The following is a 27,883-nucleotide window of genomic DNA, read 5'->3' as shown; positions in this document are numbered from 1 at the left end:
CTGCCACGTCAGGGGAGTGTCCCGCGGCGAGGCGGGCTGGGCCGGGGCCGGCCTTCCTCCTCCGCCCCCTGCCCCCGCCGCCGGAGCCGCCGCGGAGGGAGCGAGCGGTGCCCGCTGCCATGGAGGCCCGGTACAACCTCAAGAGCCCGGGTAGGCGGCGGCCGCGCCTTTACGAGCTGTCCGGGCCGCTGCGGGCGAGCTGGTCGCGGAGGGCTCGGGGGCCGGGGCCGGGGCCGGGGCCGGGGCTGCGGCGGGGAGGAGGGCCGGGGGCCACGGCGGTGGCGATGGGTTCCCTGCGCCGGGGCGGTGGCGGCGTTCAGGCGGAGGCCGGCCGGGTTCGGTTCGCCTTCGCAGTGCGATGGCGTTGATACCTTCCTCCGAGCTGTAATTCGGTTCAAAACACCCTGACCGCCAGGTCTGTGTGCCCACGCGTTTTGGTGGATCGTGGAATCGTACCTTTGAACGTTTAGTCAGGTGGCCGTGCCCTGCTCCCCCCGGCATCGCCTGCTCTCTGAATAGGTGCCTGTGAGGGACGGCTTGCCAAGGGGACTTGGCCTGTGTGGCGTCAGTTTGTTTTGCAGAAGTGTTGCCGTACAGGCTCTATTTACTTGCGTGTCTGTGTTTGCTCCCATGTTTGGTTCGGCATGTTTGCATGTTAAAATTCATGCCTATAACTCCTGGGCTTTCTTTTGAATCCTTGAAGTGAGAGAGATGCCTCAAGAGATGTGAAGAAAACAGTGCTAGAAGGGAAGGCTTGGATTCCTGGGAAGCAAACAGTGGACAGGCCGTGTCTCCCCCATGGCTGTGTCGGAGCAGCGGCCTCTGACCGGCTGTGCCAGGGCTTCACCCCCGGGAGCTGCTTGCCCAGCCGGAGGCCTGACTGACACTGCCGGAGCAAAACCTCTTCCGCGGCTTGTAAGGGCTGGGAGGGTTTGTGTGTGGGTTGCTGTCCCTGCTTTCCCCTGACTGGGTGTTGAGAAATAGGCATTATCAGCTTCATGTTATTGTGATGAATAGTGGCTTTATTTTTTAATCATACCTTCCTGTTACCGGCATAAGAGGTGAGGAGAAACTGAATGTTATGATGACTTGTACCTTACAAATGTCAGTGACACGCTTGTTTACAAACATCCCTCATGCAGATAATGTGTCTATTGTTAAATTATGTCCCTTAGCCTCACACCCAAGTTGCATAACTGAAAGATAAGAAGGATCACTAAGCAAATGATGAACTTTTTGTCATTTAAAAATACTTTGAAGGAAGGAATACTTTGTTTTTAGGGAGATATGCAGGATGCGTGGCATATGTGAATTTACAAGGCCAAACAAACATGCTCCGTGGTTGTGGTTCGCCACGTCATGGGAAACAGTGGTGGTGTGCTGTATGACAAACACCTGGGATCTGGGTGGAGAGGACAAATATTTGTGGCTTAATTTAGAAATGTTCTTCTCCTTTATTGCTACTTGTCCCCCCTGTATTCAAGAGAAAATTACCTTTACTGGAATTGATTTTCAGCACCTGTTGGTGCTGAAAACCAGGTGGAAGCAGCTGTTCCATAGCAAAATGAACTTTATGTGGCAAAGACAAATAATTCATACAATGGTTTAATATTATTTCTCCAAATTCAGCATGTTTGGTTACATATTAATTTATTAAACGATTTATTTCCATATAGATGGTGAAAGTTTTTAAATTATATAAGTAACTTTTAAAATTTCTATAATGATTTAAAACATGGATGTCAATAGTCAATATATGTGAAATCGTTCACTGAACAGATGTGCAAAAAGGTGTTGAATAAATATAACAAATATTTTAAATAAATATTGTTTCTTTCACAGTTGTCCATTAAAATGAGTTGACAGTAATTATGTATAACCACTGCTTCTAGTCTGGCATTTTACTTGCTAACCAGGTAGATGAGCATAGGCAATTACTTAATATTTCTGTGTATGTTTTACAAATTCCTGTCCTGTTCCAGTTACCTGTGCACTTTAGTGCTGGTATCTTACTCTTGCAATTTGACTGAAGGCTTACAATGGAACTCTACAATATTCTAATATTAAGCTAGTTTCAGTTAATGTAAAGGCACTAAAATACATAAAAAGCGCACCATATTTTCTCTTTCAAAGGGTTGTGTCATCTGTGGACTGAAGGGATTACTTGGTAACTGAGCCCTCTAGGGCTTTAGAACAAGTAGCTGACCTTGTGCCTGTTATTGCTTTGCCTTTAGTAGAGGAAGAACCAGGCTGCTAACCTTTAGGTCAGCTTTAGGGATTTAGAACATGCTATCTTGAGACAGAGTGGAAAAAGTAATCATTCTGTACCTGTACAAGAGGCTTCTACTGTTGAAATCTGCTGTTTGACTTGAGCAAACTGCAAATGGTGACTTTGTCTGTTCAGTAGATTTTTAAAGGGCAAATCCTACTAACCCTTTTATTATAAACTGCTTTAATGTAATGTTGTAGATGAAAACACATTTTAAATAGGAAAATATTGTTAAAAGAAACATGTGCCTTTATTAATCTTTATTTTAAGCCAAATTCTGCCATAGAGTCGTGAAGGAGCTGAAGTTCATCTATGAACTTCATACCTGGATCTCTCTTCTGTGAATGTGCTAGACCAGGTTGATGAGTGGGGATCAGTTAGGTTCTCCACTGCTGTACTTTGTGTGCTCTCAAGCAGACCACAAAAGAGCAATATTACTACACGTCTTTGTCCTGCTCCTGATTGCTCCAAGGCAATGTGTTCATCTTCTTCCTTATCCCTGTTTCTACAGCCAGTAAGTTCATCCCAACATACCAGAAAGATGGTAACTGTCCACAGCACAAAGCAAGTTGTTCCCCTGCACACCATGCCTCTGTTGCTGAGAGGCAGTGCAGCTCTGGCCCATCTCAGTTTGCCACAGGTACAGGCCATGGCCAGTGCATGTCTGGGATGGCCAAGCAGCTTCTGTCACTTGCCCTCTGTGAGAGCAGGGTGCCATGGGGGCATTCACCTCATGCTGTCTTCTCACACTGCCTATGAACAAAAAGACCATTAATTTTGGAAGGGATGAAATTTCACACTCCACACTTCAGGTTTCTTTGTATTGCTTCAATAAGGCAAAGCCTTGTAAGCTGTTGCTTCATATTTTTGTGTGTATTTTTGGTAGTTGTAAAAGGGTAAGCTATTTTCTGTCTTAGGATTTCAAAATGGATTAGTCAATGTATATCAGCCTGCTACCACATGGCTGATAAACCTCTCCCATCAATATTAAAGCTCAGCTGACTAGAGTACAGACTCATCCTCTTCATGCCTCAGGAACATCCCTATTTTCTGAAATTTATAAGACAGCTACTTGGAATAATCTCTTTATTTTTTTTCCCCCCAAGTGCTGTGACCCTTGGCCTGTAAGATCAGACACCAAATCTTGTAGTCACTGCTCTTGTAGTGACAATGTCTCGCTTTTGTCTGGGCTGTGACCAGGCGTCTGAGTGGGTATTAGCACAGACACTCGAAGAATTATGAACACCTACTTGCAGTGCCTCACACAGAGCCCACAAACAATCATGCTTTTTCGTTTTTTGGGGGGCAGAGTTTATTTTGCTTTCAGCAGACCAACTCATTGAAAATTTGATTAGTGAGGGCACTGGAGGCCTAGAGAGAGCATGTGGAGGGAGGCATGCATTTATTGTCCTGGGCAATGTCCTGCATTTATTGCCCAGGGCACTGCTTTGGGAGCCTGAGGGCATAGGGAACCTAACAATGCTGAGATTGTGATCCTCTTAGATGTCATCTTCAATATGATTGCTGCTTTTCCTACAAACTGTACTTCTTTCTCCCCTGCATATTTTGTATAAGTAAGTGATCCGTGCCTACAAGCATGAGTCAGTTCTTTGTTAACTAAACAGAGCTAATAGGAAATAGCCAGTAGCTGTTGTGCTGCTTAGTACCTTCCGAGTATGAAATAAGGATAGATTGTTTGAAAATAAAACGTTGAACAGATGTTAAAATTTTATTCATTGTTTGATCTTAGTGTGTTCAACAAACACCTTGGATTTTGTAAGTTTTACCTCCCTTTGTGTTGACTGAACAGTTGTTTTCAATTGCAACTGCAAGAAGAGTACTGTACTTCCTGCTGCCCTGAGGGAAATGAGGACTAAAGGTTGGCTGTTTCTGAGGGTGAGAGGAAAGCAAGACAAGACTAATTAAAAGTTTTTGTGTTTTTTTAATAGTTGTTAATACTTTGTTGATCATGTGAAAGAATGTATGTGAGGCTGTGAAGATGTAAAAGAGCTATTCAGGAGGCTTATGGGTCTTGAGAAGGGATGTATCTGAGACCCTGAGGATGGAAAACAGCTGGCCTGTTTCTTGGGAAATGGTGTTTACATTTGTTTTGTAGCAGAAGTCAAAGGAACTGCCAGAGGAATGTCCTGGTCTTGGCTGGGATGGAGTTAATTTTTTTCCTAGTAGCTGGTTCAGTGCTGTGTTTTGGATTTATTTCTATTATTTTTAGTTCACAGATGATCACACATCATTCACAGGTTCTAAGCTGTCCAGGAGAATCACATCCACAACATGTCACACAGGTCCTAGTGACACTGTGCAGGTTGCTGTGAACCTGTTAGAGTTTCTGTATGTTTAGATTTAATAAACCATTCTCTAGAGAGTACAGCAAAAAAATATCATTGAAAAAATACCATTTTCCATATCAAAGAGCTACTGTTGACTCTTTGTTTTAAATATGTTTTCTTACATGTGTCAGTGACCACATCACTTAAAATGGGGATTTATTTTTTTAACTTAAAATGTCAAAGCTCATCAAGTGCTGTCATTTTATGAGCAATCCTAGGTACTTTACACATAAACTTAATCCTGATGGGTTTTTTAATGAAGTATAGTGGAGCTACTGACAGAGTGATTCACTGTTATTTTTCCCTTCCAAGAAATTTAAGCATTACCTTTAGTAAATGAGATTTTCTTTTAAATGCCAATGCAGTTTGGGTTCCCAGGTGCTTTGGGCTGCTGTGGGGACTGCTGACACTCTGCACTGTGACCTCTGAAGTCACTTGATGGTTACACCAGCTGTGGGTCAGGCACTCTTGGCTCAATGGTCAGCTATAGAGTGGAGGGGGGAAGAAAAGAAAGCCAGCTGGATTTAAGAAGACCCTCCCAAAATGTCGTTCAACACGTCCATGTAATTGAAAGGACTTGATGCTTGTCTCAAACTGCTTATGTGATTTCATTTTAAATTTTTTTTCCTATTATTGTTGTGTAATATTTTTCCTAATTGTAGGTAGTAGCCTCATTAATAGAAAAACACATAACAAAGATAACTTGTGTTTTACTAATCACTTAAGTGGATTGAGTAGTTATAAAAGTTTCTCTGAGATGAAGGGTTTTATGGGAGTTTTACTTTCATTGGAAAACCTGTATTCAGTAAATAAATTGCATCCTTACTTGTGCTGTTTTGGTTAGCAGAGCCATAGGGAAAAAGTTACTGCTTCTTCTGTATTTCTTCTGCATAGACCTCTAAATCTTGCTTGAAGTGAAAAAAAAAATAATAATAGCAGCCATAAATAAAAAGGTAGGAAACATTTGCCAAAGCAGTAAAAGCTGTCAGGTTGTTTTATTCGTCTTTTCCCAGCTTAGATAAGTCATCTTGGAAGATTGAGAGATCTCTAGCTTTATGCCAGCTGTTCTGGATTCCATTATTTGTCTGTTCATTATGTACTTTCTTTTTCAAATAGCGGAACTGAAATTTCAAACTGAAGTTTGAGAATTCATTTCAGAATGAAAAGGTTGCTGTGCATTTGAGGAAGATACTGTCATGCACAACCACTTTTTTTTTTTTTTTTTAGTAAAGACATAGTGATATACTAAGAAAACACCACCAATGTTCAGATCCTGTCATCTCTTTAAGCAGTCACACTGATGTTTACAAAGACTGATCACTTGCATGTTCTGTGTCCAGAAGGTTTCCCCAGCCACTAGCTACAGACTTGTCTGGTTGGGCACACAGCAGGACTACTTGAATGTGACCTGCAGATATATTCAAAAGAAGCAATTGTGTGAACTGAGGTTTGAGAGTAACTTGAAGTAAAGGATGATGAAAGTGGAATTTGACTGGACGTGGTTTTTGGCAGAAATGAATCTATGAATCACATATGCATTTATTGTCCAAATTTTGCGCATTAATTGTTATTCCACCACCACTCAATCCTAAAGCAAGCTGGTAGCTTTAAACTTGATTCTTAGATTTTTAATATCCATATTTTGCTTTTCAGAAAATTTTATTCAGTGTAACACAAGAGGCAGATTGTCAGGCAGGGCCTCTGACCTGTAGTATTCTGTCTTTCCTCCACTGAGCAGTAGATAGCTCCCACACCTTCTGCTTGGTGGGAACTCTCCTGTAATCTCTAGTCCAGAAACTTAATTTCTCCAGGATTTAATTTTGATGAACATTGATAAAGTGTTACTGAGTGTATCTGTGAAAGTATGGTTATTTTTCATGCTGATGTCATGTCACATTAAAAAATAACTTGATTATTTTGTCTCTAAAACCTATCTTAGACAAATTCTGTGTCTTGACTTTTCTTTTTTTTGGCTGAATTAGCGATACTCTTTGACTTTATTGACAGTCTGCAATTCTTTATTTCAAATTTTCTGATTTTTCAGAATTGCCATTGCCAAATGTTTACTCAGTGACTCAGTATGACTTAAGTGGGTTGAAATACCATGACTTATTGCAGGCAGACTTTGTGAATTATGCTTGTTTCTTCCACTGCAGTTTTTGGTAGCCAAAGGAAGAACTGTTTCATGAATACTGCAGCAGTGCTTAAAGAAGAAACAAATTTTGTGCTTTCTTCACTGGATTGCACATTCTCAGAATGAATCTTTACCTCTCCAGGCTTTCTTTGCAGCCTCTCAGTTGGTTTTTTTCAGCAATGTGGGAGGAGAAACACAAAATGGTTTGGGTTGGCAGGGATCTTTAAAGGTAATCTAGTTCAGCCTCCCTGCCTCAGGCAGGGACACATTCTGCTAGATCACAGCTCAAAGCTCTGTCCAGCTTGGCCTTCAATGCTTCCAGGGATGAGGCCTCCCCAGCTTCTCTGGGCAGCTTGTTCCAGTGTCTCATTGCCCTCACTGCAGAGAATTCCTTCCATATTCCTTCCAATCTAAACCTACTCTCTTTGAGTTCAAAACCATTCCCTCTTCTCACTACAGGCTGTGGTAAGAAGTTACTTCTTTCTTATAAGCATCTTCTAGGTATTGAAAGGTCACAGTAAAGTCTCCCTAGAGCTTTTTCTTCAGGCTGAACAACCCCATCTCTCAGCCTTTCTGCATACACATGTGCTGCTTAGAATCATGGAATAATAGAAAGGCTTGGGTTGGAAGGCACCTTAAGGATCACCTACTTCCAACCCCTGTGCCATGAGCAGGGACACCTTTCACTAGACCAGGTTGCTCTAAGCTCTGTCCAACCTGGCCTGGAACACTTCCAGGGATGGGGCATCCACAACTTCACTGGATAAGTTGTTCCAGCATCTTACCATCCTCACAGAAAAGAAATTCTTCCTAATATGCAATCTAAATCTACTCTCTTTCAGTTTGAAGCTATTCCCCATCTTGTTGCTACATGCTCTTATAAAAATCCCTCTCCCATCTTTCTTGTAGGCTCTCTTCAGGTATTGGAAGGCCGAAGTTAGGTCATCTGATAGATACTTAAAATGTCCTGGGTTGCTTAATACTGAAAACTTCTTATAAGCAAATTATCTCTCTGATATTCAAGAGCTAAATTAGATTTTTGTTATGTTTTATGCCCCAAGAGTGGAATATTATTATGCTCTAATAGCTTTCCCTTGGTGAACATGGGTGACTCCACGTGATGCTGTTGTGGGGGAATGTATTTCTTTTCTGTCCTGGTTTCTCAGCTGGGAAATCTCAGTAACAGTTGTCTGCCTTGTCCATGACTGCTCTGTCTTTATTAGGTTTTATTATGTACATTGTCAGTTTTCTCATGGTCATCTTTTTGCTTCATGGGGTGTTCCCTCCTGAATTAGCTCATCCTGGTGCATGGCACTCTTCTTCTAAAGGCAAGTGTCCAGCCTTGTTGGCTGTGAAGCAATGCTGGGTCCAAAGCCTTTTCTGGTCCAGACTGGTTTTCTTATATTCCTCTCTAATGAACTGGTAAACCTTAATGAAGATGAAAGAGACAAACTGTTACTCAGCAGAGCCTGAATGCTGCTAGCTGTGCCATGACCTTGTGGGATCTGCAGGGTGTTTAATTGACACCTCCCTGTGACAGCAGCATAACTGAGGTAACTGGCAGCAGCAGATTTCCACGTAATTGGTTTTCTGTTTGGGTTGTAAGAAGTGAAATTCTCAAACTTTGAGCCGTTGTTTATAGCTGTCCAAAAGTGTGAAGGAGGAAAAGAACTTTTCACAGTAGATTGGAAGGAGAATTCCTGTGTGGGGAGGTCAGAGTTTTTTATTAATGTATGGTGCACATGAGGGCACCTGAAGTATAAGTGATGTAACAGAGCTTGCAAAAGAGGGCACAAGAAGGAAATACAGAAAATACAGGTGATGCTGGTATTTCTGAAGTGGAAGGTTGGAGAAGGTTGCTAATGAGTATCCTAAAATCATGATAGAACCCCTGGGTGTTCACACTTGGTGGCAGGTTCCAACTGCAGAGGCCCTGGGTGAATTTTTCAGGCTGGGCATATGTGTTTTCAAGTCTTATATAAAACTTCATCTCCTCTTCCTGATGATATGTTGATTTCTCTCAAGTATTACTGTGACCATCCTTTGATCAACTAAAGGAGTAGTCATGTAATTGTCATGGGAGGTGTCAGGATAAAGCTTTTCAGCAGTTGTTAAAGATGCTCATGTATTGTAGAATATTGAGGTTGTTAGCCTTGTAAATCTTGTAGTCTGAAACTCTGTTAATGATACATATGTTTTTCTTCCTCCTTGGTGCAATTACCAGTATAAAACTACTTTAGTCCCGGTGTTCAGTGTTGAGAAGCTCTGTGACCATGCATGGATTTTTCATAACTTTATGCTTGTACAACCCATTTAAGGTTTATTCATCATAAGTAGTTATATAGTGTCTTGAATTAGGAACTCCAGTGAAGAAGCTGGAATCTGCTGGAGAAGATTAGTTAGCTGAAAAGAATTCTTCAAAAATGTTTTATGTATTTTTCTGTGCAATGCATATTAAGTTATTTTCTTCATTTTCATGTCTTATACTTTCCTTTTTTTCAGCTGTCAAACGTTTGATGAAAGAGGCTGCAGAACTGAAGGATCCTACAGATCATTATCATGCACAGCCTTTGGAGGTTTGTTTCTCTATATGTTTGCAAGAGCTTGTAATTAGGCTGTTTTATTAATATATACTCTTAATATATACTTCTCTAAAATGCATATATATTTAAAATATACATATTTAAATGATAGCAAACCGATTTTTTTTCCCCTATGATGGAAATCAGCAGCAGAATTCAACTTCAATGGTCTTCTAGTTCAGGGTATTGGTGAAAGTACTTAGTAACAGTTTTACATGGCACCTGTGTAGTTTTATAGCATGGGTGTGTTTATTCCCCCCATCGCCTTCCCAAGACTGTGAAAATACTTGATAGGTAAATCAAGCTTTTTGTACCCAAACCTGACATCGGGCTCAGTTGCTGAGTTGGTCACTGAAACACTTAAGGTGATCTCTGAGGATTGTTGTTTTGCTTTTAAGAAAACCTGTGAAAAACACAAGTGTGTACAATTTTGGATGCATTGTAAGAGAGAGGGATTTCACTCAAGGGGTAGCTTCTTGTCTGAACACCCAGTTAAGTTTTTGGACAGAGAGGACAATGAACTTCTGGTGGTTAGAAGCTTAAACAGAAATCCCTTTTGACTTCATTGGGTTAATTTAAAAAAATCAGTGTTCTTTGATATTCAGTTGGGAGGTTTGATTTTCAGCTGTTTGCAGAAATGTGTAACACACTTGTCATGCTCACATAATAATGCATGTTCCTAGGCGCTATAAAATATTCCCTATTGTTTACTGGTTTTTATCTGTAGCTTGCTTCTCCTTCCTGTGGTAAAAATGAGAGGTTTAATTCTTGCTATTATTTGTAACCTACATGAAGATCTTATTTCTGGATTAGAACAGTGTCTCACTGCGAAGAGAACGCTGGCAGATGAAAGGAAACGCTGGAAATCTTGACAGTTATCTCCTAGACTTGAAAAACTGCAACTATGTGGGCAGTGCCAGTGCTGTAATACCAGTGTTTAGCATTAGCTGGGGGATCTCACTCACTGACAGCAAGCCTCATTTAGGCTCCTGTCCCAACAGTAGGAGTTGTTCCGCTTGTAAATATTTAGGAAGTTGTTGGCAGCACAAGTTCTGATACACAAATCCCAGCTCAAAACTCCAAAGAAATAATGTTTAAAGAGAAGTTATTTATATGTCCAAGGATGATAAAACTCTAGATTTCAATGCTTATCTTTCAAAGTTGTGCAATAAGGCACAGTACCTGTTTCAAAATTGTTAGTGGAGGAGGAGGAATAGTTCTGTGGGGTGTGAGTCAAATCCCTGTGTTGACCAGGGCATGGAAGGAGCTTTGGGAAGGCTGTCATTAGTGTTCTTTCTTGGTGTAGGTCTCCCCTTGGTTCTCCAGAAATCATTGTTCATTGAGGCAAAGATCGAAAGATTTTGGATCTTACTCTTAATTGACTCAGTTTTCTATCTGTTGGGTAGTAAAACTCTTCTAATAATTTATACAGCTGGCATAAAAAATTTGGATAATGAATTTGAGGGTTTTGGCAAATTATAGCACAAGAAATTTACCAGCCTACAATGCTTTATCCTTAGTGCTGTGTTCTCTTAACTCTCTACTTGATTTTGGCTTCTTAAAACTTCTGCCTGTGTACTGTTTCTTCAGCCCGTCCTTGTTCAAGAAAATGAGATTAAGTTGTCTATTTCTGTGATGAACACTTTTTCTTTTTTTTTCCTCTCCCCCCTTCTCCCATCGATGGGGGCATTTTAGGATAATCTTTTTGAATGGCACTTCACTGTTAGAGGCCCTCCAGATTCAGATTTTGATGGAGGGATTTATCATGGGCGAATAGTGCTACCACCTGAATATCCCATGAAACCACCCAGCATTATTTTGCTAACGGTAAGTAAGCATGCTTACTAATTTTTCTTTTTATTGTTATCAATTTTATCATAGGTAGAGAGAGAGCGATTCTTGGCATTAAACATAATGTTATTTTTGTAAGAAAGGTGGCACATATAGTATAATTGAAGATCTAAAGTCTTCCAAGATTATTTTGGTAATCTCTGAATGGCATGAAGCTTTATGCCTAATAAATGGAAGTTCTTTCCTCTGGGAGCAATCACATTGATGTGATTCTCTTGCCTTCTGTTCTCCCCATGGGCCTGCTTGGTTTCTGTTGAATACATTGCTCAGATGTAGGAAGGCAGACCTGTAGTTTGAGGCAAAGGCCTTCCTTTGTGCATAGCTTTGTAGAAGGTTTTCTTCATGCATTAATAGACTCAGGTGACAGAGTTCTGTTTTCAGCAAGCTGAATGCCAATTTTATGGTGTTGGCAGTAGTATAATTGTCACATATTATTTGTGTATGTAATTATTTTGATCATGATTTTTACAACATTTACAAAAACTCAAGAGTTAGCTTCTGGCATGCTTTATTGTATCCTCCTTCTTCCTTTGAAGGCAAATGGCAGGTTTGAAGTGGGGAAGAAAATTTGTTTAAGCATCTCAGGGCATCATCCTGAAACATGGCAGCCTTCGTGGAGTAGTAAGTAACAATTCCTTGATAAATGTTACCCCCATCAAACAACTTGTTCTTTAAACTAAAAAAAATCTCATGAAGAGTGTTTATAGTGGAAGAGGAGACAGATTTTGAGGGTGTAAAATTATGGGAGAATTTGTCAAATGTAAGATCATAAAGGAGTGAAATTGAATGATTTGGAAATCATACTAAGTAAATGCCAGGGCTGAGAAGCTGAGGGGTGATGGCAAGCTCTTCTTTACTTGGATACATAAGCATTAAGAATTCTCAGACTACTTAGAATATCTTTATGTGTTTTGTTTAAAATTTTGTTACGAAAATAAATCCTGTTACTTTACCCAGTTTTTGCATGATCACTAAGCCAGCTTGAATAATAATAGAAGTGAGTTTTCAATTCTAATGATGTGGTTCTGAGCACTCAAGAGGAAGATAATGTGGTCTGAGTTCAGAATAACTGAATCTTCTCTTATCTTTATTTTTAAAAATACTGTTATTACAGGTGGCACAGTTCATCCAAGGCAATATGCTATATGTTCAAGTAATTTTAATTTGGCTGAGTACAGTATATCAATTATTTCTATATCAGTTTCACTTTTAAAATATGTTAGTAAGATTTTAGGATTTTTGTAGCAGACCACTCTTCAACTTTTGTTAAGTCTCTAATGTTTTTTTAAAGAGTAGAAAATACTGTGTTTCTAAGTAGTCATATATATTCTGTCTCTTTTCTGTGGTACTTATTTTGATGGGATATTTATTTACCAACTCTATTGGCAAAGTGTCTTGAATTCTTAAATTTCATTACATCTGTAAAACAAAGTCCAAGTACAGATGTTGTCAAAAGAGATGCTTCAGATGAAGAACAGATGACTTCTGTTACTAATATTAGTTAGTTATTTAGCAGTTATTAATGTTTGAAGTGAGCTCCTTCCCCTATTTGTGATGACATAAAAGGAACAAATTCTGCAATACTTTGCAAAAAAAAACTCAGAGCATGTGTGCACTAAATTGCAGAATTCATGTCTAATAGAAAACAGACACAAAAAAAAGAATTCCCTGTGAACCTTCTTATCTTTTTCCTCTCCCCTCTTCTCCCCTCAACCACCTTTTTATATGTTAGTTCTGCTTTACCTTTTTTTCCTTGTTTTTAAAGCCTGGAACACTCACCTTAATGCAGCATTTTTGTGAGAATTGATTTTTTTCTTCTCTGTTGGCCTTTTCTTTGTTTACAACCTGATGTTAAAACAGAATTGAGAACACCTTGCAGTGTGCCAAAATAAACCCCAAACCAGTGCTGCTTGTAGGAAATTCAGACTTGGCAGAATGAAGTTTTGCAGTCAGAAATGCAACTTTGCCAGGTGTGGAATGAGATTACATAACTGTTGTTTCTGCCACCTTGTTTATAACTCTGTTTTCCCATTTTAGTAAGAACAGCTTTACTAGCCATCATTGGATTTATGCCAACCAAAGGTGAAGGAGCAATAGGATCTCTAGATTACACACCAGAAGAAAGAAGAGCTCTTGCAAAGAAGTAAGTGTTAAGTTTGTTATTGTAGGTACATTCACATTCACTTACTTTTAGGGTAATGCATTGAGTAGAAAATAAGCTATTTTAGTCTATTATCTTGAGTCTTTATCTTATCTGTTCCAAATAAAACAAGTTTGATGCCTTGTATGTGTAGTCACTTTTTTCTTGGGATATTGTGTAAACTTGGAACTATCAGTCAAACTAAATATTTTGGGAGCACTCCGTTCCTTCCAGTATTGTGTGGTCATATTAGAGGTTTGTCTGAAATTCAGACTTGGAGATGTAATTAACATTGTGATACAGTACTAATTGCAGCATGGAGAGAAAGTGGGTATGCTGGAATTGATAGTAAGTGGGGGAGAAAACAACCAAAATAATGATGTATAATTGTCCTTAAGTAATAACAAAATTAGTTCAAAATTCTGAAGCAACTTCTTCTAAATGATCTTTAGGAAGTTAATTTAAGATTAGGTTTGTGACTATGATGAAATTATTAGCTTAGTGGACAAGGGGAAGGCAGTGGGTGTTGTTTATAGGGACTTCAGCAAGGCTTTTGGTGTCCTTTGCCTTATCCTCAGTCATGGAGTACAGCCTAGGTAGTTGGGGACAGTAAGGTAGATTAAGAACTGGCTGAGCTGCCTGGCTCAAAGGATTGTGATAAGCAGCACAAAATCCAGCTGCAGGCTGGTCACTATTGGTGTATTCCTGGTGTCAGTACTGGGGCCAGTGCTATTCAGTGTCATTAATGACCTGGATAATGGGACAGGGTGCACCCTCAGCAAGTTTGCTGGTGATACAAAGCTGGGAGGAGTGGCTGATATACCAGAAGGTTGTACTGCCATCCAGAGGAGCCTCAGCTGGCTGGAGGAATGTCAGAGAAATTCCTCCCTGGAGAGGAATAGCACCAGCTGACTAGAAGGGAGCTTGGAAGGGAGGATTGTGGCAGTCACCATGCTGACCAGCAGGCAGCAGGTGCCCTTGCAGCAGAGAAGGCTGATGGTGTCCTGGGTTGCACAAGGAACAGCATTGCCAGCAGCTCAAGGGAAGTGATCCTACTTCAGTACTCAGCACTAGTGAGACATCAGGAGTGCTGGGCTCAGGTGGGGCTGTGAGCAGGTCAGAGTACAAGAAAGATAACATGTCCTGGAGCAAATTCAGTGCAGTGCCACAGAGGTGATTGAGGGGCTGGAACATGTTTCATCCATGGAGATAGTAAAAGAGCTGGGAGCGTTCAGCCTGGAGAAGAGAAAGTTCAGGGGATCATATCCATGTGTACAATTATCTGAAAGGAAGTTGTAAAAAAGGTAGAGCCAGGCTCTTTTCAGTGGCATTCAGTAACAGGAGTGAGTCAGTGGGGTAGGTTGGTCTTGATACTGTGCTGTCAAGTCTCTGTGATTCCTCACTGACCTGGAGAGCCACTTGCCCTATAGAGAGATGATGTGGGAAGGTTATGTTCTCCAAGAAGCTGAAATTCCTGGATTGGAGGTGCGAGCTCCTGGGTTCAGTATAACATTTGTAATAATAGTTAAATATTTATAATTTATAGTTTTTATTTGCTGCAGATATAAGTATTTTAATTCTAAGAAATTATTAATAAAGTATAAATAATAGTGATATTTAAGTCAGTTGTTAATACTTTCCTAAATGACATGAGAGAATTTGTGTTAGTAATATAGATAATTCTCAATATATTTTTTCAAGATAGTGTGATTTGAGGCAGAGGGAAGTACTTCTAAGCTACTGGCCTTGCCACCACTTGTCTTTCTGTGGATTGTTCTGCAAATAATTTATTAAACAAGCACACAGGAACACTGAGAACGTGCTATTCTGAGCTATGTCCTTTTTGGGTGCAGGTCACAAGACTTCTGTTGTGAAATGTGTGGCACATCTATGAAGACAGCCCTCTTACCACTGACATCTGGAAGTGTGTCATGCCAGGCAGACAAGGAGGCTAAAGAACTTGCCAGGCAAATTAGCTTCAAGGTAAAGTCACTGTTTAAACTTTTATCTCTCTTGTATAGAATTAGAAAAAAAAATACTGAGGGAAAAACTTGGAAATCACAGAAACATTCATCATTTCAGAAGACCTTCATCAATTGCTATGTGGAAGCCTGTTTATTTCAGTATAGTCTGAAAGAGAAAATAAGAATGGATCTCTTGAAATTTGCTGGTTAATAAGTTGTGCATCTCAAGCATTGATTGATTAATTTTAATTTTAGTGGTGACCACTGTGGTAAAAACTGCCTATGTTGCTTTTACTTCCACATTTTCTGACACTAATAACTTGATTAAATTCTCCAGAATTAGTTTTATCATAAAAGTGTGATGAAAGTTTGGGCAAAGCTAACCTAAATTTTTTACCTTTGTGATTTTTTTTTTCCTTTTGGCTTATGGAAGGAATAAAACATATTACTACTGAAAAATGGTTGCAAATTCTTTTGAACTACTCTGCTACTATCTGAAGATACTGAAAGTTGAACTCTGGTATGGAAGTTGCTGTGACCGAAAAATGTGTTCTCTAGCTTGTGTTTCAGTGAAAGCAAGGTTTGTTTAGACAAATACATTCCTTAGAGAATTGCATGTCTTGCATGCACAGTGTTGTTTTTCACTGGGTTTTCCACTAAACTCTTAAATCAGCCACTAAGGAAGACTACTGTGCATGAGGGCAGGGAGCTACAGTTACACTATGACAATGTGGCATTAGTGCAGAACACATCCTCACTAAGGTCAGGGCTGCCAGTATGTCCCCTTTTATCACCCATGTTCTTCTAATAGTGTCCTAAAGGCTACTTTTTACTTCTTTTGTGTGTGCCAGGAAAGTAAAGATTGTCTTCTGAGCATTCCTGCCAGTCTTGCAGGACGTGCATATTCCTGTGCCATAATCCTTAGAATAAAAACATCTCCAAATATTTTACAAAGATACAAAAAACAGGGACAGAATTTTAAAGCTGAGCTACTTGGAGAAACAATGGATTGCCTTTTCCTGGCTTTTTTACAGTATATAAGGGTTTAAAGTTGTAGGATTGATTTTTACTTAAGAACTGCTAATCTTCAAAGAAATCCTAGAAATATCAGAGTTTGGTTTTGTTTGGCTTTTTCTTTTGTGAGCAAGAACTCATAACTGACATTTCAGACCTTTTTCAGTTTTAAAATTAACGGCTTACAGATATCAGTCTTTAAAGAATACAGGTGTATATGTATCTGTGTGCTTGATACCACCTCCTAAGAACAAGCACTTGTCAGGAAAAAAAATGAACAAATGCATTAGGTTTCTACAGCCTTTTACCATCCATTGTTTTTGGTTTGTTTTTTTTTTTTTTTTAATAAGGTAAATCAGTTCTGTCCTCTGGTTGCACCTTTCTTCCCTTCTCAAGTCACATTTTAGGGGTTGGGGTTTTTTAAGCTTCCTGCTTCTCTGCTTTGCTTGACTTTCTTATCTGTTTGTTGTTAGGCAGAGGTGTTCAATTGATGTGTTTGTAATAAACTAATAGTATGAATTACTAGCAGAAAATAAAGAAGTTTTTAATTATTTGGATACATTTCATATCAATTTATGGGGTAAGATTTAACATCAGATTGCTGATTGAGTGTATAATTTGAGAGAGTCTCACTACTAGCAAACATACTAGCAACCTCTGCATTCATCCTTTAATAAGAGGTTTCCTAACTATGTGTAGATGATCCCAGGGTTATTGTTTCTTACCAGCTTTAAACAAGATGGTAACTTTTTAAAAAGTGGTATTGAGATAGGAATACAAAATTCAGGAGGGGGAAAAGACCCCAACACATCTTCTCATTACAGTTTTCCTGATTCTGTGAGCATCCACCTTTGTTCCTGTCTGTTTTAATAGTAAATTGTATTTTGTATCAGTTTTATATTGACTTCTAAATAGTTTCCTGCATTTTAGGTGTTATATAGCAGAAATTCCACTTTGGTTAAAACAGGGAAAAAGTAATCACTAATAGGATATGTGTCACTGTAAAACAGTATGGTTTACCTTCATGTTGCCATCACACGGCATATTTTGCAGTAAAATTCTCTGCTCACCCTCATATGTTTAAAGATGTTGGTCATCTTTTGAATGTTAGTCTGACTTCAGTCTAGATACTAGACTTAGTACTTTCATAAATTAAAGTAAATCAAATGCACATTTGGTACTGCTTTATAGAGATTAACAGTAAAGATGAAATAAGCTCATCTTGAAAGAAGCAAGAGTATGAAAATCGGTACTCTGGTTCTGGGGAACTTAAGATGGGATATAGGAAAGAAAGATTCACCCTGAGGGTTGTCAAATGCTGGAGCAGACTACCCAGAGAGACTCTGGAACCCCCAGCTTTGGAGATGCTCAAAACTTGTCTGGACATGACTCTAGAGAGAGTTGGACCAGGGACATCTGGAGTTCCATTCCAGTCTAAATGCTTCATAATTCTGTGTTGCTTTGTTGATGATCCATATTTGAATCATAACTTTTCCTGTCTAATACTACAGTTCATAATAGTTAAGTGCAAAGACAAAGCAGTCTTCTTAGCAGATTCTAAGTTTTCAAATGTTAAATCCATCTCCAGATTGTTTTGGTGCTGTATTTTTTGGATTCTCTTGAGGTAAGACATATAAAGAAACAGAGAACTTAATTTCCTCACACTAAATAGTATCATGAAAGACTATTATACTGTGATCTTACCAGTTTGTTATCACTGTAACTGGTTGTTTTCTAATACACCGTTTGTATTTCTTGCTACTACTACCACCGCTACCACCATGTCTGCATTTGAAGACTAGATTTGAAGTTGTCATTTTGTAATAAGTTGGCATCTAGACACATGACTTGAGAGGTGACTTGGTTACTGATAAAAATTGATCTGGTCAAGACTTCCTTTTTTTGACATATGTAAATTTTAGAAGTATTCCAGTTCAGCACTATGATGGTATATCCTTTTCCATTCCCAAGAGATTATTGCTGGCATATATTCTGGGGTTTGTGTTCTTCTACATGTCCCTACTGATCTCTTGTCTCAGATTTCCTAAGCATGAAACCTAAATTCTGGGAAATAATGTGCAGTAGACATTTTGTAAATGTGTATGAAAGCAGTATTGAAAGACTTGAATTTTTTCTTTCACTCTGTGCTGAAATTTAAATAGTGGACCCTGGTATGCAAATACTACTCAGTGTAGTGTCATGCATATATGCCCACTCTGTCTGTGAGGCAACTTTGTACTGAAACCAGTACAGCCAGATTACACTGGCTCTCACCAGAGGCTCTTTAGTCCTGTGGGGGAACAGGCTGTGCTACTTCACTTGTATCAACAGTAAGCAACATTGTCTTAAGGACATGCAAAACAAAAGTTTTAAAAACTGTGTTATTCTGGCATAATGTCCTGGATCTTCTAAAGACTTGTTTTTTGCTCTTACATCTGTGCTTTTTTTTTTAATGTTACATTTGATATGTGCAAACGTAATTGAGTTTTAAACCATTGCTTGCACATTTGCAGTCTTATTTTTAAAGAATGAAAATTTCTTAAACTTATTACTGTGTCATCAGAATGCAACTGGCACACCTGATTATTACATTTTGGTAAGCCTCACATTCTCTGCAAAGAAATACATGTTCTAAAATAAGTTTTGGAGCAATTTTGATCTTGTCTGTGACGTGTGCATGTGTGCTTCTTGTAGGCAGAGGTCAATTCATCCAGGAGATCTGATGCTGGACCCTCAAACACATCAGGACTGAGCCACGCTGCTGCTTCACGTGAGCCCCAGCAGGATGGTGCAGCCAGAGCATTCCCAGATCCAGCAAGTGCAACGGTATGGTCCATCTTTGAGCTTTATTGGGCATAGCCTTATTATTAAATTGGTCCTCTTAAGCTGATTGGAGTCTTGATTAAAGTAGCACAGCCTGTAGTTCATATATTTATGCTGGAACTCCTGCATACTTTATATAAAATCTGTTAGCAAATAGTATGCTGAATCATTTTTAGAAATAGCAACCTTTGCTTTCACTTTCTTCTCTTAAAACAAGAAATAATGTTCTTTTAGCAGTTCTTCTTCCCAGTGTTTCCTTTAATTACATTGTGTTCATTAAAACTTTATGGTGTCTGAAGCACTACAATTTACCATCTGCGTAACATAGCACAAGTTTTCTCTACAGAATTCTTAGCCAGAGGCAAAAAATGTTTCAGTGATAACCTGTAGCTTTTAAATATTAATCAGTACTATCTTCTTGGGTTTTATAACCTCTTAAGTCAGTCTAAAATGTTCTTACAATTTGAAATATGGCACTTATATTTTAATACTGCTAGGTGTAGGGCTTACATAAAGGTTTCAGAAGTGACTGAGGTCTGGTGGTGGGCCAAGGCAGCTGCTGTTAGGACTGTTGCAAATGCAGTCTAAATTCACTGATAAATTGCAGGCAAATCCCAGCTCAGCTGCCTTTTTTAGAGAGGATGGGGCTGCAGATTGGTTAAAAAACCTACAACATGTCCAGTAACATCTGTTGTGTGTTTGCAACATGTTTTCAAGCTATGTAGAAATACAAACGTGCTAATAGCAAACTTTCTTTCCCTCACAGTAAGGGGGAAGAAATTCTTCCAGATTCAATTCAATTCAGGATTCAATAAACCATTTTATTATATTCTTCTTATTGCAAATCCTGGCTAATATAGTAGAAAGATCTGATACACCAAGGCATTTCTGGCATTTTCTTGAGGAGGGAGACTTTTTAAAATTAATCACATTTTTAAGAAAACTAGTTTTATCAATAATACTGATTTAATAATTAATAGTTAATTTAATTTTCAGAAGATCTGTCCTATAGGAAATGAGACCTGTAAACATATAAACATATAAGTGTATGTAAAAATATTAATATATGTGATCAACTGTAAATGATAAGTGGGTTCATGTTTTAGAGAATTGAACTAATATTCAGGATTGTTAGTTTTAGTTTGAACCAACACCTGTGTTTCTGAGCTGTCACATAGTGGAAAATAGCCACAGTGGAAGAAAGAAATGTGTAGCAGGAAAGACTGTTTTAAGGAATTTGAGCTTGTTATTTTTGTGTTCTTATTCATGTGAAAGGTAATAGAAATATTTTCAAAGTAGGGCACTCTGGGCCTTGATCTGCTTAGAGGTGTGAAAGAGTATACCCATGCAAACCTCAGATCTTTTCTACTCAGCTGGGTTTCCTGCATGTGTAAAATCTGTTTATTGAGTTCTTGTTGTGTAAAGATCTACTTCTGCCTTAATAAGTTGTGTTAGATTTGGGCAACACCAAAACATATTATTCTCTCTTTGTGGATAAAATGTTTGCCCCTTACTCTACAAATGTGTATGTAATTAAAAGCTGTTGTAGAAAATTTGCTGGGTTTACTCTAGTTGAGAGTAAAAAGGGGAGAGATGGGGCTAATGCTGAATTCTTGTATTAACTTGTTGATACAGTAGATTAATGTGTCTCACTCTGAAGTCATGGGACCTTTTGTCTTTCTAGACAATACAGAAATGAATACTCGAAGTAATCATGCAGAAAAAATGGAGTGTTACCTTTCTTCTGCTCCTAGAACAGTTGTAACCATTCTTCATTAAAGACACAATGGTAAATAGGTGTTAAGGGAAGGGTCACCTCTAGGTGAAGGTGAAGGAATCTGTAGTCTGTGTTTTATTATGGGACTGCTTCGTGATCGAGTTTGTTCTTTCCAGCAACAGTTCTCTGTGCCATGATTTTTTAACCTTAAAGTTGATTGAAAGGCCAGATTTTTGAAATGTGTTAATGGCAAGATATTTCTGATCACAGTAATGTCCTTCCTGGGACAGGGCTAACTTAATTCCTGTGTGAAGAGCACTCTGAAATGGGTCTCTGTGATGGCATCACTTTGTGTCCATTTCTTTGTTCCACGCAGGGCCTTATTCCTGAAGAGAGAATTTTTCATTCCATCAGAAAAAGAGATATTTTTAATTAGCTCCACCTTCTGTCGTCTTTCACCTAGGGAAAGGATTATAGCCTCACTGACTAAAGAAGGACCAAGTCTTACAGTATTTACATTAAGTTTATGTTTTTCAGATTTCAAAACTCAGTTTGAAACTGTTGCTTATGTTTTGGCTGTCATTTTGTTACTCAGTACTTCAGTCTTACAGATTCTTGCCCTTTGAAAATACTGTGTAATTGCTGCATGGATGTTTGTCTGTGCTGTGGGGAAGGTGCACTCAGAGCTCTTGACTTTTAGGCTTTCCCTGCATGACCACATCTTCCAGGTCACTTCACATCCTCCCCACCTTCTCTTGTCTTTTTGCCAGACCAGCAGTGGTTGTTCCCATTCACTGTCCTGTTAATAATGACTGGAGTGTGCAACACTGGTGCAGATGTTGCACACTGGCTATTAAGTTTTATGTGCCTGTATTATTAGAGAACATTCGTCCAGCCTTTAAACAGCTGATTTTTGAAGGAAGAAGGGGGAGGGGAGGGGGTTGATTCTCATGCCAGTGAGACCGGCTTCCCAAGAGAACCTGTCTCACAACATTATAGAGGTTTGCCAGTGTCCTGGGTTGACTATATGATGCTTTTATCCCCAATCATCTCGTTCTGTTTATGCTGATAATAAGTTTTGCACCTTTAAGATGTGTTCCAGAGAGTGAAGGGGGGAGAGAAGAAGTGCACAGTTTGTTCAGACACTGCACTCACTCCTCCACATTCCTGCTCCTGGACTGTGTTGTCTGCGGATGGACAGACAGCAGGACAGAGCTCTCCTTTGCTTTTAGTTAGTTTAGCTAGCTGAGGCAAAGAAGTTCCCTGGACTGTGGTTTTTTCCCTTTTCTTTGGACCTCTTGAAACTTGCTCTGGACTGAACACCCAGCAGAGCACTGGCAGCTGCACCTGTGGCCCACCAGGCCGGGCCTGGCCCACGACATTTCCAGCACTGGAGGGACTGATCAGAGACTGAGTGAGCTGAGCTGCAGCCTGGGGAGGGGGTTTTCTCAGTTTGTCATCTCTTTTGGAGCGGCAAGGGGTTTTATTGTTTAATATTGTTTAGGTTTTATTGTTTGATAAACAGTTTTTTTCCACTTTTCTCCAAGGAGGTAGTTTCTCCTGGACTGGTTATGGGGTGGGGCCGATTTAATTTGCTTTCCTACCGGAGCCCCTTTGGGGATTCTCTCCCAAATTTGCTCTGAACCAGGACAAATAACAGTCAGGTGCAAGGCAACGAGTACAACAACATGGGAACAAGGAAAGGAACAGCACTGCTCTGGAAAATGCTGCCACAGCAACTCATCTAAAAGGATACAGAGCTGCAGAGAACAGTCTTTAGCAGTAATAAAACTAAAACAATAGGCTACCTAAGGCATTATGCAGTATTTCTGAGGAGTCTGAACTGAATGCAGAGAACACCTCTGACTAGACTACTTCTGACAGTACTTTATTTTATGTGTAGTAGCTGTTGATGTCTACTCAGGGTAAAGTAATGATACATTATTCTTGTTTAAGTATTCAAAGTGCAAGCAAGGTACTGCTGCTGAAAACTGGCTTGATAAAAGTAACTGCCATAGCATTAAGGTGAAATCCTTCCACATCTGAGCAAAACAATGTTTTTGAAGGAATATATTGTAGATACTCAGGTGGGACTCAGGTCCAGTGGGCACCTAAATTTTGGTACCAAAACTCTGATCACAGTGGGACTCATTAGTGGAGGCTGGAGAGCAGTGCCGTTTACTCAGCAGCAGAGGCTGGTGGGCTGCATTTCTGTCTTCCCCCCTCAATTGCACAGACTAAATCTGTTTGGATTATGGGTGTCTAAACTTCCACCAAATCAGTAGCAATACATTTGGTGCATTGGTATGGAATGATGTCCCACCTTGGGGCTTATAGCTAATGAATAAAGTTGATGCTTTGTGAGCTTTATTAAGTAGCAAGGTAAAAACTGTAGTTAGGCTGTTTTCTGATAACCTGGGAATGCATTAAGCCTCAGTGCACCTGTTATTAAGCAGTATCTTATAATAGTGACTTGCACTGATAATAGTGACTAGATGAAGCATTTTGAGGGTGATAAAATAAACAGTGTAACTGAAGCCAGCTACTCTTGAGCTGATGAAGGAGGTTTCTGTCAGAAAATGAGGCTGTGTTCTGATGCATGAGATTTATAAAGCCCTTAACTTTAAGTTCTGAATGATATATTGGCAAAAAGTGTTACCCTTTATCTCTGTTAAGTGATGTCTTAGTTCTGTAATGCTACAGCAACCATTTTAAATGTCTTGACAATTGAGAGTACTATGCCCAACTTTGATTCATTAAAAACCTGACATTTTTCATATTAGCCATTAAGCCATGCTGTGTCAAACTTCAGTGTTTCTTCAGTTAGAAGTTGTACAGACAAACAAGTGTTTCACCTATCCTGATTTCTGCATCTGTCCCCAGACCACTGGTGTAAGTGAAAGAGGCTTCAGTAACCCAGAGCATTTATATGGTCCTGAGTTTCTGAGTTTGCTGTATTTTTAAAACATCCCTTCTAAGATGATTAAATATCCTTCTAGTATTCTGATAAAAATTTTTAAAATAATGGGCTGGAGATATAAAGGATGCAATGAGTTCTACCATTTTTAAGTAGACTGAACATGATATAAATTTCATTACTTGCATTTTTTTATATGGTACAAGTTTTTGTTAGTTCTGATATAAGTATATTTTACTGAAATACCTTATTCATCAAATAATTGTTCAGATGTCCTTGGAGCAAATTTTCTCTCAGTCCTAACAGTTTCAGAAGCTTCAGAAATAATGTGACATGTAGTAATATAAATAGTATGTAATAATGTGACATGTATGTATTAAATGTCTGTAAAGATCAGATGCTAAAGGTGGCTATATTTAACTATTGTTGAATATTTCTATTTTTAGTCTGTTAAGCCCTCATCCGCATTTCTAGTATGGTTTGGCAGAAACCATTATTTGGCAGAAGCAATGGAAATTGTGTTGTGTGAGGTGTTGTGTTAATCTAAAAATCTTGTAATGTTTGCTTACGAAGAGTTTAAAGACTTGCCATTGAGTTGAAGACAAGATGATTGTGACTTTTTTATAATAGTGAAGCCCTTCTGCCATTTTTGGCATTCTTAACAATTAAGTCTTCAAACAAATAAAGGAATCAATCTATCTATCTATCTATCTATCTATCTATCTATCTATCTATCTATCTATCTATCTATCTATCTGTCATCTCTGTTACTTAAGATATTGTAGCACCTGGACCCAAATTTATATCGGGTCATGATGATGACTCCTTTCTTAGCTTTCTTCTGCATGTCTGGTAATAGTTGGCCATTGATTATGTTGGGAATCCCAAGGTGGTGCATTAGCTGAGCTTTGGGTGAAGCCTTTGGTCTGCTGCTGGCCCAATCCATCTATAATTTCCTCAGAAAAATAACTGAAAGCCTTGAAATTGTCAGTGAGATTTCTCTTGAATCACGGATCTGTTCATGTCAGTGTATGACAGCTTGTTCTATTCAGAACAGGGCCTTTCTGTTTTATTTTTAAATTTAAGTTTTGCAGTATTGAGAAGATGTGTGTGACAGCCAGTGCTAGTTACTTTTGTTAGTAAGATGGAGGATTAGGAATATTTCTAGACTTTTTTAAATATATAAAAAACTGTTTGAAGAAGAAAAAAATTGCTTACTGAATTGGTAGTTCTTGTGTCCTGAATTCACTTCTCTCCCTCTCACCTTCTGGATGATGGGAATGTAGATGAATCTAGGAACTTCATTTCTCAAAGGCTTGGCTTCCCCAAGTCTTTATTTTCCTTGGCATGAGGAGCTTTCAAGTGAGAAGCAGAATTACTTTCTTCTGCAGTGTACTGGAAATCACAACAGGCTGCTTGTGGTGTTCTTGGCTGTCTCTGCTGATAAAATTTATCTTTTAAAAACATTTTTCTTTGAAGCTACCCAAGCTGCTTTGCTTATTTAGGCTAGACCCCTGTGTAAACAGCAAATTATCAAATGTGGTGAGTAATTGCATCAGTACTTCCTTGCAAATGATAAACAGTGGGAAGTAGTAATGATGAGGAGGTAGGAATTTAAGGCCTTTTCTCTTGGTGAGACAAATCACTGACTAGGTGGAAATTTTGAATTCTTTATCCACACACAGAAGAGTCACAAGACCAAGTGCTATTCACTGTCTTGTGGATTGTCAAATCTGATGCAGCTGAGGGCATTCCCCATTAAGTCATGTGGAAAGGTTATCTTTTATGAGTATAGTAGATGGCTGAAGTAGTGCTTAAGGTTATGGATATTGGGTCCATTAAAAGGCTTTGGAGAAAAATCTAAAATGTCTAGAATTCTAGTTTTACCTGCTGTTAGGATAATCTTTTAGAAGGAAAGGGGGAGAAAGCTAACTCTGGAAAATAGCTGCAAATTGGTTTAAGTAGGAATACCAGAAACCCTTATTTTCTGAGGACTGAAAATGAGACTTAAAAATTTTAAAAACCTGCCATTTTTTCTCAGAGCTTTTTTTTTTAAACTTTTAAAACAAAACCTTGTCAAAATGCTTATTTCTAATGACTGCGCTGTATTACTATTTTTAATATTAAACATTGGAAGTTTGAGCTTTTTAGTATTGCAAGCAGGATTAGTCTGGTGGGAGATCAGATGTCATATTTTCTAGTTCATAAGATTGAAACTTGTTTTCTTCAGCATAAAATTCTCATGAGCAGAACATTATTTGCTAAAGTGCATTTTCTAGTACTTGTAATGTCAGATCGAGTTTGCCCAGTAGAGGGCAATAGGTAAGTGCCTGCACATGTGCTGTGCTCCGGATCTCCTGCTGGGATCAGGTGGTTTGTGGTTAGGATTTTCGTTTTGTTTTTTCAGTGGTGGTGGTGGTGATGAGAACAGACTTCTGGACTCAGATGTCCACAGGAAGCACTGCAGCACTGCTTAACTACAGTTCTTGAACTTCTCTCCATCCTTCTTTTGGCTTCTCCATCTTGTTTCCCCTTCAGTATAGGTGACGTTGCAAATCCTCAGAGATATAACTACCTAGAGGATTTCTTGAGCAGCAAAGAGTTAAAACATCCTAGACAAAGATATTTGAAATCTCTAACGTAAATATGGTTTGACAGACTTCCTTCAGCCTTCTCTTGTCTATAGAACTGCTGATTTTCAGCTTGAAATATATTTCTACTCAGGATAGTGTATGGACAAAAACAACCAGCTATAACAATCCTGTAATTATTAGTGACATGTATTAACACTTATCTGAAGAGCATGTTTTAGTCCCTATGATTTTATCTCTTGCTGACAAGAGATAAAATGTATTGTCTGACAGCTGTCAACCTTTCTGTTTCAGTCTGAAGCTCAGAGCAGCAGTGCAGCAGCAGCTGGGCAGGAGCACACCCCAGCTGTGTCCAGCAGCAGCACCTCGCTGAGTCCCCGGCAGCGCCGCGCGCAGCAGCAGAGCCAGAGACGGGCCCCGGCTTCCGCCGACTTCACCCGGGCACCGCAGCCCCGAGGCAACGCCAACCACACGGGCTCCACCGTGCTCATCGTCCTGCTCACCTTCGCCCTGGCAGCTCTCATATTCCGTAGAATATGTCTGGCTAACGAGTATGTGTTTGAGTTATAAGGTTGTTTGTCCTAACAGCAGTGACTTGAGTGCTTCACTGAACGCTCTGTATTGGCTATGACATGAGAACTGTTTACAAAGGTTACTTTTTGTATTTACGCTTAAATCCTTATGAATGTTAATGTACCTACAGATACAATAATTGTAGGAAAAGCAAAGTTGGACCTGTAAGCTATGAGTTTTAATTGAGCGCCCACTAGATACTTGCAGAAACAGTGCAGTGGAATAGTAACATTAAGGCATGTGGGATGGGGCTAAATTTGAATAATTTATTTAGTAAAAGACGATTTTTAAAAAATGGTTGATTCAATTTTTTATGGGGCATAAATGCTCATATAAGTACCCCATCTAAGTTAGTATAAGATCTGCCATTGAAGAGGGGATGATAAAATGAAACACTGCTATGTGTTTGTGTCTGGTGAACTCCTAATTTAGAAGGAATACAGTTTTGTAACCACTTTTATTTGCCATGACACATTTCCAGAAACACATACAATTTGGTTGTGATGCTGCTTTGTGTGTGTGGAAGGGGGACGGGATTGTGGGAGGAAAGTAGGTGCCAGAAAACAACTTGCATTATTTTGATTTTTATTTTTTGGAAGAAAGATTGGGTAGTCTTTTGAAAGATTTGAATGTCCTCTTCTAGTACTTTCAACTGTATATCTTGTTTTTAAAATTTGAAGATTATGCAAAACATGTCTATTCTTGCAATAGTTATAAATATGTAATATAATTATTTACCCAGAGCTGTTGTCTTTTAATTATACCAGAAATATACATAATGTGTTCAACTGAATGTTTCGTATGTGGTTTTATTTACTAAAGAAAATTTAAGCCTTATTACTTAAATTCTGACATATATGGACATGCTTAACAGAAGTATTTATTACAATCCTGCTAGTAATAAAGTTTCAAGCCAGTCTTTGGATATGTTTCAAGTATCACATGGCAGTTTGTTTTTTG

General features: G+C 39.0%; 1 protein-coding gene across 1 annotated transcript; it reads left to right on the top strand.

Moving 5' to 3' along the window:
• UBE2J1 (ubiquitin conjugating enzyme E2 J1) lies at positions 1-27,716 on the top strand. The gene is made up of 8 exons (XM_066545921.1): positions 1-150; positions 9,254-9,327; positions 11,029-11,160; positions 11,721-11,805; positions 13,222-13,327; positions 15,178-15,307; positions 18,997-19,128; positions 26,645-27,716. The coding sequence occupies exons 1-8, from the start codon at positions 120-122 to the stop codon at positions 26,918-26,920; spliced, it is 966 nt and encodes a 321-aa protein (XP_066402018.1). The 5' UTR covers positions 1-119; the 3' UTR covers positions 26,921-27,716.
• Positions 27,717-27,883: the final 167 nt, after the last annotated feature.

This window comes from Molothrus aeneus, chromosome 3, assembly GCF_037042795.1.
Source record: "Molothrus aeneus isolate 106 chromosome 3, BPBGC_Maene_1.0, whole genome shotgun sequence".
NCBI classification, from domain to species: domain Eukaryota; kingdom Metazoa; phylum Chordata; class Aves; order Passeriformes; family Icteridae; genus Molothrus; species Molothrus aeneus.
This window is presented reverse-complemented; position numbering and strand designations above follow the sequence as displayed.

Bases quoted from the DNA above. Each gene is read 5' to 3' on its own strand.
- UBE2J1 (XM_066545921.1), top strand. From the start codon at position 120: ATGGAGGCCCGGTACAACCTCAAGAGCCCGG. The intron at 9,328-11,028 runs GTTTGTTTCTCT...GGGGCATTTTAG, and splicing joins ATCATGCACAGCCTTTGGAG to GATAATCTTTTTGAATGGCA. The intron at 11,161-11,720 runs GTAAGTAAGCAT...CTTCCTTTGAAG, and splicing joins CCAGCATTATTTTGCTAACG to GCAAATGGCAGGTTTGAAGT.